Below are 17994 nucleotides of genomic sequence, written 5' to 3'. Positions count from 1 at the left end.
ACAGGGTATGTGTTACAGCAGAGAAACCGGGCCAAAAATGTTTAGCTGCATCTCCTGATTACGGAAATACCCCACATGCTTAGTTTTTTTTTTCTTTATAGAGGGCCATATCCATCCCTTACATATAGTACCCTATCTTCTCACATGTTGAAACAAATCAGAAAAAAATTGGTAACAGCTCAGCCACGAATCGGTAGGCAATGCACACTCACAGAGTGGGGCTGCCAAGTGCTGAAGAGCGCAGCGCATAAAAATCACCTGTCCGCTATAGTTCCAAATTGCCAATGGGAGCCACATCAGCACAAACGCTGTGTGCTGGGACCTTTTTTTGTTTAATATCTTTTTATTGATTTTATAGCATACGGAGATTGACAGTTCATAGCATCACGATTGACAAAAATGACAACAATGGCCAAGTCCAGCATTATGTTTAGGTTTGAGGTCCTCCGTCCACGCCAGAACGGGTGGTTGTTGGGGCAAGACGAATAAGCCGTGTTTCTTCAATAAGAGTGTTGCTATCTAGCATTACATAAATCTCCTCTGTTACAATTGTATACATTTGTAAACATAAAACCTTAAGAATTAAACATTAGTGACAATTCACTAAAATACTTGTTTGCTACCCTGTGCCGAAATTGCTTTTGTTGAGTGTAGATTGTTTTGAATTGGTCACCTCTCGGGTAGCCCACTCCTGTCCCCAGGGCTGCTTGGATTATCCAGAGTCCAGGTCCAGGTTATCCGGGTAATCAAGTGCTGAGCAGCTGCCCAGAGTTCAGACGTTGCACCCATGTGAGACATTTCTATTAATTGGCTGCCCCTGTGCCTTTAGATGCGTGAAGCATGTTTTCCACTATCCTTATCCGGTCCATTCTTTCAACCCATTCTCAAATAGCACGGGCCAAATTATGCCTCCAGTGCCTGGGTATAATAGCTGTTGCTGCATTGAGCAGGTGAGTTATTTAAGATTGTTTATATATACCTATAGCCCTCAAAGCTTGGATATGAGATGTGTTTTAAAGCATTGGTTATTACCGTTATTACCATATGTGTAAGTTTGATCCTACCGGGAGAATCTTGAAGTGGTTTTCCATGGCTGACCAGATGCATGCATGCTGAAGATCACTATGCCCAATGCCAAGTGTCACCTGGGCTGGTGTAAAAGCACACCAACGGACTCTGGAAGAGCGGAGATGTGTTCTCTGGAGTGATGAATCAGGCTTCGCTACTTGGAAGTCTGGTGGAAGAATCTGGGTTTAGCAGATGCCAGGAGAACACAATGTACTGGAATGCATAGTTCCTACTGTAAAATTTCATGCAGGAGGGATAATGATCTGGGGCTGTCTTTCAGGGTTTCTATTGAAGAGTAATGTTAATGCTACAGCTCTGTATACAAAGCAAGGTCCAAAAAGATATGGTTTTGATGAGTTTGGTGTAGAGGAACTATAGTGGCCCTAACCTCAACCCCACTGAACACCTTTGGGATGAATTGGAAGTGCAAGCCAGGCCTTCTCATCCAGTGCCTGACCTCATAAATACTCTTTTTTTGGCTGAATGGGTACAAATTCCCACAGATACACTCCAAAATCTTGTGGAAAGCCTTCCCAGAAGAGTGAAGGCTATTATGTTTGCAAATGTGGGAGCAACTCCATATGAACGGTTTTAATGGGATACCCAACAAGCTCATGAAAGTGTGTGTTCACATACTTTTGGTCATATAGTGTATATACTTAGAATTCTCTAAATGGTTAAAAAAGCGCAAAGGAGCAGTCCTAATGGTAATATGTATGGACAGAAGAACTAAGTAGGATTTATCTAGGTCAAAGTTCTGTGCATTCTTAACTATAACAGTTACATTATACTCTCAGCATTCGAGATATATCCATATACGTAGTGGTTTTTGTTCCATAAATTAAGACATGTTGGGGTGTTATGTTCAAGTCCGTTTGCACATTCAATTGACTGAACCAGTTTTCACCCAGCTCCATTTCCTATGGTTCTGCAATTGCCCCATTATCATGTCTTAATATAATTTAGTTTATTTTTTTGTGTGTTATTGCTAAAGTGGGGGCATCAGTGTATGTGAATTTAATTATATGGCAAAAGTCTCCAAAGTCTTGTAGCGTTACCTACATGCCCTGTGTGTTTTATGAATATAAGTGACCAATAAAATCTAAATGTTAATATAGTTGGGGAAAAAAATTAAGCTTCAGATGATGGTTGGACTTCCTCACAACAGTAAGAATTGAACTACTGACATATGTTAGTCAAGTTTAGTGCCCTAACCATTACAACACAATTTAAGATTTGTTGGAATAGAAAAAACTCCAGAGAACCCACTTCATCAACAATCGCCTTACTTAAACTGTGGCTAGCTGAATGGTTTGGGTAGCGACATATTCTGCATGTTTTATTCATTGTGGCTTTCTGGAATAGTAACCTTGTGTTTCTTTTGATACCATATTGGTAAGTACTAGGTAATGAAACGGCACGTCTGAGTATAATTGCCGATAATGATGGCCAGTTTTGCATATTCTCAATAAATCAATATCATTTAAAGATACACATGCTACACATTTTCATTTGTTCCTAACTTGTTTGCAAATGCCGTCTTTGTGGTGGGATACAAAAAAAAAAGGTGGTCTTGTTTCCTTCTTGACAAAATAACAAATCTATATCATAGTTGAATGGGGAAACATACAGGTACTCTATGGTGGTAGACACGGCAGTAGGAAGAACAGGTGGATGAGAGGATGGCGACTTACTGCAGAAAAGGTGATATCTAGGCTCCAGATGCTGGTGGCGAGTAGATGTGTAAGAAGCTTAATGGACCTTTACTATTCCTTGGCTTAGCTGTACGAGGGGAATAACGTTAGGGGAGATTGGTAAAGTTAAACCTTATGAACCAACGTTACTCTGAATATTTGACAGATCCCTGGTAAAGGCAGCTTTTGCGTGAGGTTGCTTATGTTTCTTTGAAGCTCTAGATTCAGTATGAGTCCAGAACTACATGTGTATTTATTCCTGATTGTAGATCTTTGTCTTACCTGTTTTTATCTACAGATGGGCAAGCTTGTTGAGGTGTGGCACAAGCTCAGACAGATCTTCCAGTAGTGTGCTGTTTAGGAACATCAGAATCACAATACAGAACCTAGGCCCTGGTGTAACTAATGGAAACTGCCACAGTAGCTCTTGATGTTAAGAATAACAGATACCAGATGATCTGGGTACCTTTTAGTGGACATTATCAAAATCATCACCGGTAGTGAGCACTATAAAGGATACAATGGTACCTTTCTTCCCCATATGTCTAAGAAAGTTGCAGTACTGAATCTCCTTGTAATCACAGATATTTAACATTAGAGACAGCGAGTCTTCAATATTTAACATTAGAGACAGCGAGTCTTCAACTATACCGATGCATTGAACAATAATAGTGTGTTGGAGTAGGCTGTTATGTACCAACACGCACCGGCTCCTTGACCTTGTATACTTTACCTGATGAGTGCCTAATATCACCTTACACAATCATGTTGCTGACTTCTTATCAAATCAGAGTAAATAGTTGATGTTTTGTATCTAAAACACGGGGTTTGTGATATCCTAAAACAATCAATGGAACCCTATTCATGAAGATTGTAAGAATGTTTGAGCAGGGCCCTCCTTACCTCTGGTTTCTGTAAGTCAAATTGTTAGGTTATACACTGTTTTGTCCTGTTTTCCCATTGTACAGAGCTGTGGAATATGACAGCAGTGTAAAAAATAATTTTATAACCCTGCTTTACCAAAGACTTTATATCATGGTGTAAAGAACTCTGTTGTGATGCTCCTTGTCATCTGCAATCACTTACCTTGAAACTGTTCCTCTGACTGGAAACAGACCTTGCTATTTGCCTGTTTATTTATTGGCAGTTATATTTGTACCCTTCATCAATTGGCTCCGTCTTTGTTCGTCTCCACTTCCTGGGTGACACAACTGTGTATCTGCACTTCATAACCACACTCACAGCAAAGCTAAGCAGTATGTGTTAGATACGTGTGCCATGAATAGGCATCACATTGTGTTAATGAGCAAACCAGTTTGCACTGTACCCAACAATAGTATACGATAATTTTCTGTGCATGTCTACCTCCATACTGTCGTATGTAGAGCTATAAATGCATCTTCTTTGAAGAAATGACCAATACGCAGAGGTTACAATGCCTACCATCTTTGGAGAAGTGTGTGAAAGACAAGGCGCTGGATGACTGTGGTGCGCACTGTGTAATAGGCAGTTTTCAAGATTTTATATACAATGTATGCTCAACATGTAGATATCGAATTTTACTAAAACAGTAGAGAGCTTCTTAAAAATCCACTGAAGCCCTAATTTCATGTTAAGTGCACGTTAGTTTTGGTGCATGCGTTCTTGACTTATTGGCATTGGTTGCTGTTAATCCCGCTGAATTCAAAGGGCTTCCTTGACTAAAAAGTGAATTCGATTAAGCATGTGAAGAAAGTATGGTTTCATTGGAGATAACCAGGGGAGTAGTCAAGTGAGACAAAAGTCATTTTCCTTTTCCAGTATATAAAAAATGCATGCACCAATTTGCATGCAATAAAATGCATTGCAATATGGAGTTGAAGTGCCCCGTGCATTAAAGGGTAGCCCTTTAGGTATGATATGGGTACTATATATATTTAATTTAATATAGTTAATTAAAGAGGGCATCGTTATATGTGACTGTATACTGTATTGGGGCATTTAGGTCTAACTTAATCTATAGGAGCTTAGTGGACTTTTGACCAACTTCATTTGCGACATTTTTTTTATATATGCAAAGCATTAATATATGTTTAACTCGCTGGAGAAAACCTAACAGGCCAACAATTAACATTTGTCTGATGTGAAATCAGTGGTTAAGCAGGAAATTCCTAATAGCGCTTCAAGGACTGTCTTTTCAAGCCACTGGGATGGAGTAAGCAGTTGTTCATATACTTTGGACAGACGCAAGAAACTGAGTTACAAACAATTGATGTTACCGCACAAGACCGTTCAAGAGCAGCAAACAGACATGTACAAAACGCTAGAAAAGAAGGGTCTCCCCTGCACAAAGCATGCGCCCACCAGAGCCCACAGAAAGGAGGGACCCCACAGTATCACCGGAGCTCCACAAGTCATTTTAAAGTCCTGAGGCTGCACTAGTCATAGAACCCATAATATACCCCACTATTCCAAACATCTGATACGTCTGGTTTTCACATGCAGCAGATGAAGGAACCTTAGGGTTGCAAGTAGGTCCAGGAAGTGACGGGGTTAAGCAGTGCTGCCACTGTCAACCCAAACGAAGACCCAACCACCAGTGCAAGAATCAGGAAATTGTTGGTGGCATTGTAGGGAGTGCAAGACATGCACACAACAGCTTTAAAGCCCCCACCAAGCCAGCATGGTGACAGAGGGCAGAAATCATGCAAAATAGATCAAAAGGCTTGAAATATAGAAAACAGGCAAATAGAGGTGTTTTAAAATGATAATGGTGCAAAGTGAAAAAAAGTATGACAAAGTGATTATGTAAAAATATATCTTAAAAATGAGATAAGGTGAAGAAAAGCAAAGATGTTAAATGATGAAAATAATACGAAGAATATAACTGAGTTCTGTGTTTGTTGGGAGAGTTAATGCCCTCATTTCTTTAGTATTTTTTGGGTCATGACACATAATAGTAACATGAAAAAAAGAAAAGGGAGGTAGAGATTTAGAAAAAGTTGGAATGGGTGACAGTGGCAGTTTACAGACAAATCAAGGCTGGTCCTCTTCTTCCTCCTCATCCAAAGATACCACCCCTGAAGACACCACATCTGAGCCCTTCCTGCGTAAACTAAGACCCCCAGATCCTCTCCCAATAGCAGGGAAAGTAATCAGCCCATCTTCGCTGGGACTCAAATAGGACTCTGAAAAGGACATGGAATATGAAGAGTCCTCACATTCCAGATCATGGAGACGATCGTAGGGACTTGGAACTGACTGAGGCTTGGTCAGTAATGACTCCTCGGCCACCTGAACAGGAGACACCAAGAGTAGCTGCTCCTCATCCAAGCTGCAGAGACTGGAACACAGAGTTTCAGGCGACAAGGTGTGAGAGGAGTCACTGTCACAACAGCACAGACGTGAAGATACCAAATCCTTCTGCACAGGTCCCAATAAATCTGTAGTGTGGGAAAAAAGGCTACATTGTTTAAATTATTAGTGATATTACCAAAGGTATTTAAGCTTAGGTCTGCAACTGGGTAGATATCACAGGTGGAATAAGCTGAATGGCTAACGATTTATGCAAAAATGGTTGACAGTGTGCCAACTGCAGCTCAATATTGATAAATGTAAAACTTACAAAACTATAAAGACAAAATATAGCACTATGGTTACCGTGCACTCAGCAATAACAGAGGAAAGGGACTTGAGAGTAATTATTCCTGAGGACCTAAAGGTTAGTAGGCAATGTCTTAAAGCGACAGAAAAAAAAAAAACAAGCAGGGAGCTGGGTTGTATAGCTAGAGGCATTCGTAGCAACAAGCGAACCGTGGTTTATACTGTACAGACCCTGGGCAGACCTCATGAAGACTATTGGGGTGTAATCTCTAAAAGGAGAGCTGACATGAGAGTTTGCAGCTCCTCTACATTATGAAGGCAATAAGAGCTTGGCTGGTCCTGTATATAGTATGGTTAGATATGGTGAGATTTCTCCAAAGTCTGCTCATCCATTAGTTTATGCATCATACCAGGCCAGCTCAACCGTTCTACCTGGAGAAACTTGCTGGTGCTGGCCCTTCATAATGAATAGTAAAGTGAGAGAGTTAAAACCATAACCCACTCGCCTTTCAGTGAATAGATGCGTCTCCTTAGAAGGGCTACTAAAATAGTGCATGGTAAAAAATTATCAGGAAAGACTAAGGGATCTCAATGTGTATAGCTTGGAAGAGAGAAGGAAATGTAACACCGGCATTTAAATGAACGTATTTAATAAAGTACAGGATGGAAGCATAATTCAAAGTATATGTCAAATGAGGAAAATGTTAGGACAAGAGGTCATAATATGAGGCAAGGACTGATTTGAGTTTTTACAGCAGAAATAATGGGCAGACTAGATGGGCTGAATGGTTCTTATCTGCTGTCAAATTCAATGTGTCTGTGTTTCTATATTTGGAAATGCAGATTCCTCCATACAGTATGAATGTGTAGAACAGTATGCTTCAACTTTGCTCTTACATGCCAGTAAAAAATACTTGATTCGAAGCTATAAACTAAACTGTCAACTAAAACCAGGAACCTTAAACTGTACATTAATTTATTTGTGATTTAAAGTTCAACCAGGTACTTTGTTAGATGCTTTACCTATGTAGCCAGTAAATAAAATAAAAGAGAAAACATAATTCACATGTTTATGGCAGAAAAAAAAGACATCTAGCCTTATCTGCAGGCATAAAAGTAAGTCTTCAGCCCTACGGTACAATGAAGTGTGTCAGCGTCTAATCTCTGGTTTTATCGGTTGGTTTAACATCGACTCAACCACATTACAAGCAGAATAAATGCATTATATAGCCTCCTTTCTAAAAAGGACTGCATTCTACTAATCACAGTAACCTGACATCTGCTTCTTTTAAACCAGGCAAACAGATTATACTGAATTTGAAGTTAGGTGTAGAGTAATATTGTGTGCCTCGTACTACAGAACTTTATCAGCAGTGGCAGATCTAGCAAGAGGGAGTGTAGGGAAGTGCACTTTAGATGATGCTGATTAATGCCAGGGCACCACGCCTGAGTGTGTAGGTCATCATAAACAGTTCCAAATAGTCCTTTCTTCAGAGGATTGACCTAGACTCAAAGACAGAGAGACTCCATACCAGAGACCTGTGTCATTGGAGGGGCACAATCCTTTGCTCCCTCTCTTCTGCACCAGAATGATGGAGGACGGTTACCGCAGAGCTACCAGGCATTTAGAAACCCAAGGTTGCAGATGTGTGCTCTAACATCAATTGTGTTAAAACTGTGCAAATTCATTTAACTTGATTAGAAGGTTAAAACAATATTGTGGAGTAAAAAGTGTTTGGAATTCTTAGTTGAGAATAATCCCACTGATATATATCATAGATTTCAAAAGAACTACAAAACAATGTTTTCAGATGGAATCATCTGAAGAAAAAACACTAAGGTCCCAAAAGCTTTGGTTTTTTTGGGCCCAATAAAAAATGTTTGTTTTTTTTTTTACAGGACCTTCTAGAGCAGAATGTTTAAGACTGGTGGTACCCTATACCTCCTTTGTGCTCTGTTAAGGTTTTCCTTTGCTTCTGGTTCAATAAATCACTTCTGCCAAAGACTGATTGGATTAGTTTCTCCAAATTTACATGGTGAGGACATTCACTAATGAATACACAGGAGCCTTCCAAAGTTCTGTAAGTGTTAACATCCAATTCCCCACAATCAATTTGATTTTACATTCTATATAGTCTCTTCCTATACATATCTTTCCTGTGTGGAAGTCAGGCAGGAAATGGGTCCATGTAAGGACACCACGTTTCATGGATTGTGGAAGTCATTGTTACTTAAGGGCAGGCCTGGATTGGCCATCTGGCCCAAAGGGGCCACTAGCCAACAAAGCCACAAATTGACCGAATCCAGTAAGCATAAAAGCAAAGCTAGCCTTAAAGTGGTAGTGCTGCTCTGTCATCGCCAGTCTGGCCCTGCTTAAGAAATGTCATTTCACTAAATTATGGTACGTTTTGTGAACTTTAAAAAGTAAATGCTATAATGAAGAAAAAGTTATACATTCTTAAATTACTTTTTTCAGTCTGAACAGATGTGCTTTTCAACCAAGTTATCAATCAAGTGTATATATATATATATATATATATAGAAACGCACGCTATCCAAATGTTCAGTTTTGGCTAAGTCCCATATGGTTACTATAGAAACATCAGCGTATGCGACCTGGTAATCTAAACCTGAGATTTTTCTGCCTACGCTACATGTACTGCCTAGTTTGTCTGAGATGGATGCAGGCACTGCTTCAATAATGTCAATGTAATTGAAGTAAAAAGGTTCAATATTTAACCCCTTCGTGACAATGGTGGTGCTCATGTGTAGCTGTCGTTTCCTTCTTTCTCATTCACGGTACCCGAACACATTATAGATTGTTTTTTTCTTTACATACAATTATTTTGATCATATCAGTTACTATAAAAAAGTACAAAATATGTTGATGACTTTTTCTAACTTGAAAAATATTTTACTCATCTACAAAAACCCTGCTAAATAGATTCTAATATTTGTTCTGAGTTTTTTTTTGCTTTTTTTGTGCATGTTATAAGGCAATAAGTACAAGTAGCATATTGATATTTTCTCAAATATGGCCATACTGCCCCCATGTCCTATTTGGGACATCCTTAAAGCCAACCACTCCAATTTACCCCCATCAAACTATATATGTTTGGAAACTAGACATCCCAGGGTATTTAAAATGCTGGTATTTTAACTTTCCATACACACATTTTACCACCAGCCTTTATCAAAGTTTGCCGTAGTATTTTTTGTGTGAGTTTTTTTTCCATGCGCATTCTACCTTTGGTATGAATTTACCGTTCCTGGTATATGTTACTGTCAAACAACACCCCAATATGTGTTCAGCAACATCTCCTGCGTACAGTGTCAGGTTACTTGCGAGGTGTGTATTTTTTTGGTAATTTTAACATTTGGTCAGTCTGTGCCCATGTCTTATATTTGGACATCTTTGAACCCGGCCAATTTGCTTTACCCCACTAAATCATACATTTTTTTAAACAAGACGCCCCTGGGTCATTTAAAATGCCAAGCAAGTCAATTGCTGCCAATGGTATGATTTTCCATGATGTGTCTGGCACGTCAATTGTCGTGGGATTAAAATTTTAAAAAGGTTATTAAGAAGATATTAAGAAATTTGAGAAGTTAAAAGTTAATATTAAGAAGTTCGGGAAAACAATGGTAGCAGAGACACATGGATAAATAACATAATTAGAGTGGACCAGGGATAGGCAAAGTGTCCCTACAAGGACAGCAGTGTCCATGGCAAGGGTTGTAAAGGTCCACCACAGAACCCAGTAAATGTCCACCATGAGCAATGTTGGTGCCTAACCCTGGAGTGGACCCACTATCAAAACATTTTGGTAAATACAGCATAAAACCATTCTAAAGCTGGGGTAGTTAACAAAGTGTTATTGAACTACAGTTCCCATGATGCTTGGCAACCCTATAGGTAGCTAAATATAAGATAAAATCCACCATAATTTTACAACACACAAGTGATTGCTCCTGTTACATAACCATTTTGTTTTTTAAATGTTAAATTCAATATTTGGAGCTCAGTGGCATTATGACTATATCAGTTTAACCTATTTGGACCCTTGTTATTTCACTAGTAATTTATATTTTATACTTATTATTCTTACAAAATCTGGAAGTAATGTTCACCAATGGGTTACTCCCCAGCCATTATTATTTCCCCAGGGTCCATCTTTATATCGCTTTCCACAATCAATTTCACTACACATTCATTAAATTCACATTGTCCATGATTTCATGACTCACTCAGGATATCACTAAATTATATGCACAGTTTGACATAGGGCTGGACTGGAATTGAATTGATTGGTCTGGTTATTTTCATATTTGCCCCATGGTAAATACTGTCACATGATTACAGGCAGATCACACATTTGTTCCAGAGCTTAATTTTTTTTCTGTGTGCCCATAACCAGCCATGGTATGATACAGGGTCGCATATATATATATCACATTAACCTTGTACTAACCAGAGGGCTGTGTGTGTTCCACAGGTGGAAGCAGGTCTTCATCATACGAATCGTCGGTGGAATCTTCACCCTCAACTGATGACCAGGCTCGAAGTTTTGCTTCTGCTATAGCAAACTGCTCAGCTACTCCTGTAGAAAGAGAGAGAGAGAGTCATACAGAACATGGGGATGGAACAGTTAACAACAATATTGATGACAGCAAAATACTGCCAGGGAAATACAAAAGCAATTGATCTGAAACAAGCACAAACAATGCAAAAACAATAAAAGCCGTAAAACACAATAAACATTAGATAAGTAAGAAAAGCAAAAAGGTTTATATTAAGTAAGCAAAGCAAGTAAGCCTTTGAGAGAAAGGATGGGGGCAGTATAAAAAGGAGCTACAAAAACAGGGAACGGCTCAAAGAAAGAGGGCCAGAGTTCCAATGAAGCACCAATATTTTAGGGGTGTAGTGGGAGGAAAGTGGGCTGCTCTAAATGCTGATCTCCTTCACATGTATGTCCCTCTTCATACCACCAATGCCTTGCCCAGAACTTATTTATTTTTACTGTTGGTTAATGGTTGAAGGATTGCCTGTTTATGTTTCATAATACCAACAGAAAGAGAGAAACCGCAAAAGCTATGTAGAGATATATGGAGAAACCAAGAATGGCAGTGAGAGGATAAGGCACATGGACTAGCGAGGATGATAGCATAGCATCGACATAAGGAGCAAGCTCAAAAACACAACGATAATGAGAGAAAAGCAAAACCACACAGGTTTAAATAAGGTTAAAAAATTCAGCTCAAACAGCATTATATAAGAGAGCAAAAAAATAGCAGCGTGAAGCAGGTATGGAGAGTGAGTTTTAGACGGTTTCATCTTCTTCACTTTTCCCTTACTTCTGCCTCACCTGCAGCAAACCTGGCCTCCTGCTCACCCTCACTGAGGTGGGAGTATGAGCTGAAATGTGTTTCCAGTGCAGCAGGAGAATCACTGGGTTTGCTCCAACCCTTCCACTCAATCAGGTGAGCCACTCTACCTTGAGCCATTGCTGTAGGTTTGGTCACATGGTCTTTAACCACCTGTGAGATTCCTTCAAGATGGAAAGAAGATATGGGAGATACACATGACTTGATTAGTGTAATCATAACATTAGCATCTGAAGGGCTTAATATCTGAAGGGCTTCATGTCAAATATGTTATTGTATTTTGATGTAAATTATGTTCCTACATTATGCAGCTTTATGTTTGTACATACACACAAGTGTTTTTACAGGGGCTTTGTGGCTTGAGCGAAGGCCTCCTTTCTTAGAGCCTGAATCTAGAAAGGAGACAAAGACACAGTAGGATTATTATAATGCGTCCAAGATTCTGAGTAAATATCAGAAGTCAAACCTCAGAAGAGAACTACAGGAAACTGGAATGGGCACAGGCTGGAAAGTGGTTAATGTAGTGGCTTGGAGATACTTTAGAGGACCAGTAACTAGTATTCTAGTAAGAAACAACAGGAAACATCTAAACTTTGTATATTTTTGTAACAATTGTGTATATGTTTTCACATTAGGTTATGCAATTGTGTTTATCAATGCATGTGTGATTGTGAATGTCCTCACCATGCAGAGAGGAGCGAGCAAGGGCCGTGATCTCATGGATGGTGAGTGCTCGTCGAGACTTGGGCAACATCTCACCTGCGTCTTCAACATTTAACTATCACAAAAAAAACAGGTGATTAGACGGCAGTTGTGCCAGTAGTATGCAATAATGAACAGTGTACACAGGCACAGAAAAGCAATACCGTATCATGCCACACCGTAGTGACAGAGACACAAGAGAGCTGTGACAGCCAAGTGATCCTTCAGGGAGGCACAGTAACAAAGACATAAGGGAATTAAGACATTGAGTTATAATGCTAGAGGGTGACTAAGTGACAAACACAAAAGGGGGTATGAGAGGCAGGTATGATCATGTAGGGTGACACAGTGACAGAGACAGTTTGGTGTAAACAGCATATGACCAAACTATTTTAACTTTCACGTTTTCCCCTTTTACTTAACACACCATGGAGTTTCTTGTGTCTTTACTTTCTTGTTTCTTCTCAGTTCTCACACAGGTCTGACTACCACAAACATATGGAGTCACTACAACAGAGGGTAGAATTGACATAGCCCCATCCATAAATGAGCACCCCAAAAGATTTCCACCGCCAGAACAGCCGTTCCAGCACACACCTCATGGAACATCTAATGACATTCTGATTCACAGCAGAAAATACGTACACTGAACAAAAAGCCCAACGAAGATTTGAATGATATAAAACTCTACAAACAAAAGACAGCAATTTGTTGCGTGGACATTAAATGGAGACCTTTATGCACAAGAAGCACACTTGTTATAGAGGATACAATGGACAGGGAGTTCCTTAAACTTGCACTTGGGACTGTGCGACCTGTGCATTCACATAGGGATTCACTATAAGAGGGCACAGAACCCCTTATGCACACAGAAACAACTTTACCTGCAGCTTTTCACTGTGATGGTAGTCTCCTGTAGGTGGTACATTTGGAGAATTAATGGATCTCTTTCCAGATAAGCCATAGTGTGATGGATCATAGTTCTGTGTTTCCATCAGCAGAGATATCCATATTATTATTACTCCTCCTTGTTACGAATCACAAACTGAGGTTGAGCACTATGACTATATACCCCTACATTTAGCATTCTAAGGTCATATAACATCCAAAAAACTGTAGTATGGATGCCTGGGCTGTGCTGAATATGATGGTGAATATATGATTAACAGGACTGCAAACAAAATATATCAGAGAGACATGAATATATATATATATATATATATATATATGCACTTTTATATTAATATATACCGGTATTTTGAAATATACAAATATAATTATTAGTTTTTGTCGCACTAATATGAATTGTCCACAGTATTTTTTAATATTGGGTAAAAAAAAGCTACATAAATTAATTATTTCTATATTCTTTAAGTTCATTATTTGCAAATTATTTAAACATATCCCATCTCTGGAGAAAAAGAGCTGCAAAATGAAGCAGATAAAGAGGATAGAGGAGGAGTACTGTGGGACAACTATGCTAAGCATATTATCACTCTTGTGATTCCGAACAGGAATCACGTAATGGCGCCACAACAGGGAAATCACGCAATGTGGATACGAAAGAGAAATGTGCGCCGATGATAATTTAGATATTTTCTGCTTCTTTGTTTTATTGCTGGGATCTTTGTATATTTTGGATTAATATGCCTAAGTCTTGGCTTGTCGATGTAGGACGCTAACAACTAAAATGTAAGCTATTTTATACATAATAAATTTGTTGAAGATTATGTCTGGTGATTTCTTGGCGGACGAATAAGAAAACCCCATTATTTTGACGAGCCTGGTTACCTCTATACACATAGATGTAGGTGCATCAATGTACAGCACTATATCAGCATCATCATGATATACTATTTATGGTTATAAATTGTCTCAAGTATTCTCTGCTGATTTGCACTGTGTGAATCGACACTTTTGCTTTTTATGTGTATACACTTTTTTTCTTGATAAGTCGCTGTGCAGCTGGTGTGGCGTAAGTGCCACATATTTGTTTTGTATTTTGCCACGAAAAAGCTTGTGAAAAAGCAAAATGTGTATTAAATATCAAACAAATACCAATATTTGATCCGATGACTTCCTGAACTATCATTTTAATTAACTGTTTCAAATTCATCTCATTTGATTATTAAAGAAATTGTATAATTTAATACTTATTTTCAACAAAAGGTCTAATGATTTCTCGATTTTTGCTTTGCCTGTAACCATTGACAACAGCAGTTAAATTGTCTGGAATGTTGGATTGCGTAATGGAATAAGTAACATTTATTAATAAATTAGATTTTGGTTTAAACCTTTGTGTGCTGAGAAATGGCTATATTTATGGTGACGCTTCGATGGTTTCTATGTATGCCTTACTATGGGAAAGAGGGGTTGTAGAGTAAGGAGTTTACCCACTATTTGTTTTAGTCTTACCTTAGAACCCTTTACTAATTTTCATTTATTTCATCATGTATGATGATGCAAATGTGTTTTTCCAGCCGGGAAGGGTTTTATTTTTTCAATGTAATTTTTGGTGTTCAATAAAGCACCTCTTTTCCTTCAAACATGACCTGCTGTACATATGGGCTTTTGATGCTCTCAACAGCTTCAGCCTAAACACATAGGATTCTTCCCAGCGTGAGAAATAACCACAAATATTGTTCTTCACGGCTACGTAGGGGACACACAAGGAGGCTGCGGGCTGTGTATGCTCTGCTGGGGACAAAGGAGGATATGTAAAGTCTACTGCGGTTTCCTATCATCAACCGATACCCTCTACTACCTAGTCCAGCACTGCTTCACCCTCCCCCATCTTTTCTTTGCGATCCAGCATCAACAAGGTAAATTTCTATGGAAACCTCATCATGGAGAAAATCTCCCGGGATACTGACGTAGAAAACATCAGGTGGGTAAGACGAAGAAAAGTAAATATGAGGGAGAGAAAGAAAGGAAGGAAGCATGAGAAAGATGAAAATATGTTTAATACTGACATTTGTAACACGCCATTTCATTTCAAGCAGTGCTTAAAAACATAGTTTTTATATAGTATAAAACAAGGAGTTTAAGTAAAAGCACACTTGAAATTTTCATTTATATCCATTGCGTGTTATATCTAACTACAAACATACATACTGTACCCCATCTTATAATATATATATATATACATTTTCTACTATATTAAATCATCGTGTTTTCATTGTACGTACTATGAAACAAGTACCGAATGGGCCATCCACAACCTATTCCTGGGATGTATTGACTGAGGTTATGTACTAAAAGAAATTCTCGCTCGCGAAATGTGAAAAAGTAGAGCTATGAACATACATAACCTCCAAGGTTGAGTATTTGGGTAAAGCATGGGATGTGGGAAAATTCATTGCATCCTTGTTAAAGTTATCCCTCAATAGGAAGGGGTTTGAGCGGGCAGAAATGAAGCAAAGAGCTGGAAAGCATATTCATGCAAGGAGGCTAGGGCATTCTTTGGGCATAGCAGGGACATACCACATGAAAAGGACCAACCTAAAGTTCTTGGTAAAACCAAATTGGCTCCAACTGCAAAGTGAAGCCATGCCCATCAAGATGCCTCTGTCATTTGTGCACCAACAGAGATCCAGTCCCTTTTATGTGCACCAATGGCACTGGCATGCCGTAATTCCTAGGAAATTCTCAATTTTGTACATAGCTAGAAAATATCTGTGACCTGTTATATCTGAGAAACTTATCCATAAGGCTATATTTAACTTTTTGTCTTCATGATTAGGAAAGGCAGATTGTATGATAAAATATTATAGAGAAACTCTAACCTTCACATGCACCCTGAAACTGGGTAACCCTCTTTTATTCATGTATGCCCTTAATTTGATGACTTTAATTTCCCTTTAAAGTTAGAAAAATGCAATCTGTAAAGAATAAAATGCAGGCGCACAGAGCCTGAAAAAGGTTCAGTCACCAACAGGGTCTCAGTAAACAATGAACAAGGCACTTTCAGCATTGCGTTGTGTTGTAATTCAAGTTACTTCTTCAGATCAAGCGAGAGAGCCCTATGAATATTTAAAAAGAGCTGCATAATATTGTGTGACATTTTCACTTTACTTAGGCTGGGTTCATTAGTACAGTTAGGAACTAGCCTCAGGATAGAATTTATAACTAACAATATTTGCAGAACATTATACTCTGCATCCCTTTCATGTAGAACAGTGTTGTCCAGATCTGTCCTCAAGGGTGGAAATCAAAGCCAAAGTTTTTGGGAATTCTCTAATATAGCATGTAATCCAACAGTTAACCCAGGAGGTCAACTAGCAAAGTTTTATGCAACATGCTAAAAACTTGCTGGATTTGAGAACCTTGATGGTTGGAGCTGGACATTACTGATGTAAAGGGTTACATAAGGGGAATACAAACTTGCAAAGCTAAACAGGCAGGAGCAGAAGCCTTGTGTTATAGGAAGGGAAGACTGGTCACCTCCAGGAACTCCTGGCTTTCCGTCGGAATTTGCAGATTAAACCTTCGTACAATAGACGGCCTTTTCTGATGGTAAATGCACCTCCCCTCACGCCACTCCACACGCAGAGCTTCCACTGTGGGGAGATGCAGTGATTACTGAGGACACGTAGAGGTAACTATAACCCTTGGTTAGGCAGAGGCTAAGGCACTGTAGGACAGGAAAGAATAATCTAATATATATAGTTTGGTATGTGCATTACCGTCAGTGATATTTGTGATGCATTGTAAGCTTCTGTGGATCAGTTGTGTTGTAAATTGCAGTCTCATGTCCATCATGCATAGTGATAGATCAGAGAGACAACTATTAAGCAGATAGCATCCTATGGGTCTTTTTCAAAAATATTGCCATTGAACACTGGAAAGTGTGTTTTTCTACTCCATGGCCTTTTTTTGCAAAATAAGAACTGATTGGGACAATACTTCAAGTTGAGGAAACTTGCAGTTGACAAGAATGTTAAGAACACAAAAGAATTATCTCTTTGACATAAAAACAATATAACACAAAATAAATGGGAGTAGAGGTGAGAAATATCCGTACAAATATTCATACATAAGAAATCAAGAACCTAAAACTAACGGTAACAACCATACCTGGGACCTTCCCAGTGTGGGCCACCTGTAGCTGTCCCTCTTCTGGGCGGCAGGGCTAGCCCAGGTTTTCTTATAAGAGAGATGAAGGCAAGTAGGTAGTGGGTGTGGATGGGGAGTGGCCGTGGCCAAATGCCACTCCCCTACCCAGAGCAAAAAGAAAGCAAGCTATGCTTCCGGAGACTCCGGATCAAACCCAGAGAGTTCCCAGGTACGAAAGAAAACAAAACACTTTCCTTCCATTACAGAATGCAAATATCTATACGTAGACTATGTCAACCGAATATTATATCCAATTTTTTTTTTTGCTCCCTCTCACCCCCCCCTTGACATTGTTTATTATTTTTTTCTATATAAAGTACACAGAAGAAAAAGCCAGCAGTAACAATTTTAGGAGCCAGGGCCTCCTTAAGTTTTTCACACTCTGCCCTTCCCACCCTTTTTATAACATCCGCCTCACAATCCTCTTAAACCCAAAATATAATATATA

At 39.0% G+C, this 17994-nt stretch overlaps 1 protein-coding gene across 1 annotated transcript; it reads right to left on the bottom strand.

Annotated features, from left to right (window-relative positions):
- Window positions 1-5777: 5777 nt before the first annotated feature.
- LOC149302310 (protein FAM131A-like) lies at window positions 5778-16889 on the bottom strand. The gene is made up of 7 exons (XM_089482413.1): window positions 16875-16889; window positions 12414-12507; window positions 11711-11893; window positions 10817-10945; window positions 10305-10316; window positions 6504-6526; window positions 5778-6164 (listed from the first exon to the last, which is right to left on the bottom strand). The coding sequence occupies exons 2-7, from the start codon at window positions 12481-12483 to the stop codon at window positions 5778-5780; spliced, it is 804 nt and encodes a 267-aa protein (XP_089338539.1). The 5' UTR covers window positions 12484-12507; window positions 16875-16889.
- Between the last annotated feature and the right edge of the window lie 1105 nt (window positions 16890-17994).

This window comes from Sceloporus occidentalis, unplaced genomic scaffold (genome assembly GCF_023333645.1).
Source record: "Sceloporus occidentalis isolate IW3139 unplaced genomic scaffold, rSceOcc1.0.p SCAF_19, whole genome shotgun sequence".
In the NCBI taxonomy this organism is placed as follows: domain Eukaryota; kingdom Metazoa; phylum Chordata; class Lepidosauria; order Squamata; family Phrynosomatidae; genus Sceloporus; species Sceloporus occidentalis.
The sequence above is the reverse complement of the archived record's forward strand: the minus strand, read 5'-3'. Positions and strand labels throughout refer to the sequence as shown.

Excerpts from the sequence above, each read along its gene's own strand:
- LOC149302310 (XM_089482413.1), bottom strand. The coding sequence starts at position 12,483 with ATGTTGCCCAAGTCTCGACGAGCACTCACCATCCATGAGATCACGGCC. Across the intron at positions 10,946-11,710 it reads GGAGGCCAGGTTTGCTGCAG|GAGTAGCTGAGCAGTTTGCT; the intron begins GTGAGGCAGAAG and ends CTCTTTCTACAG. Across the intron at positions 6,165-6,503 it reads TACAACCCAGCTCCCTGCTT|AAGGATTTGGTATCTTCACG; the intron begins GTTTTTTTTTTT and ends GGACCTGTGCAG.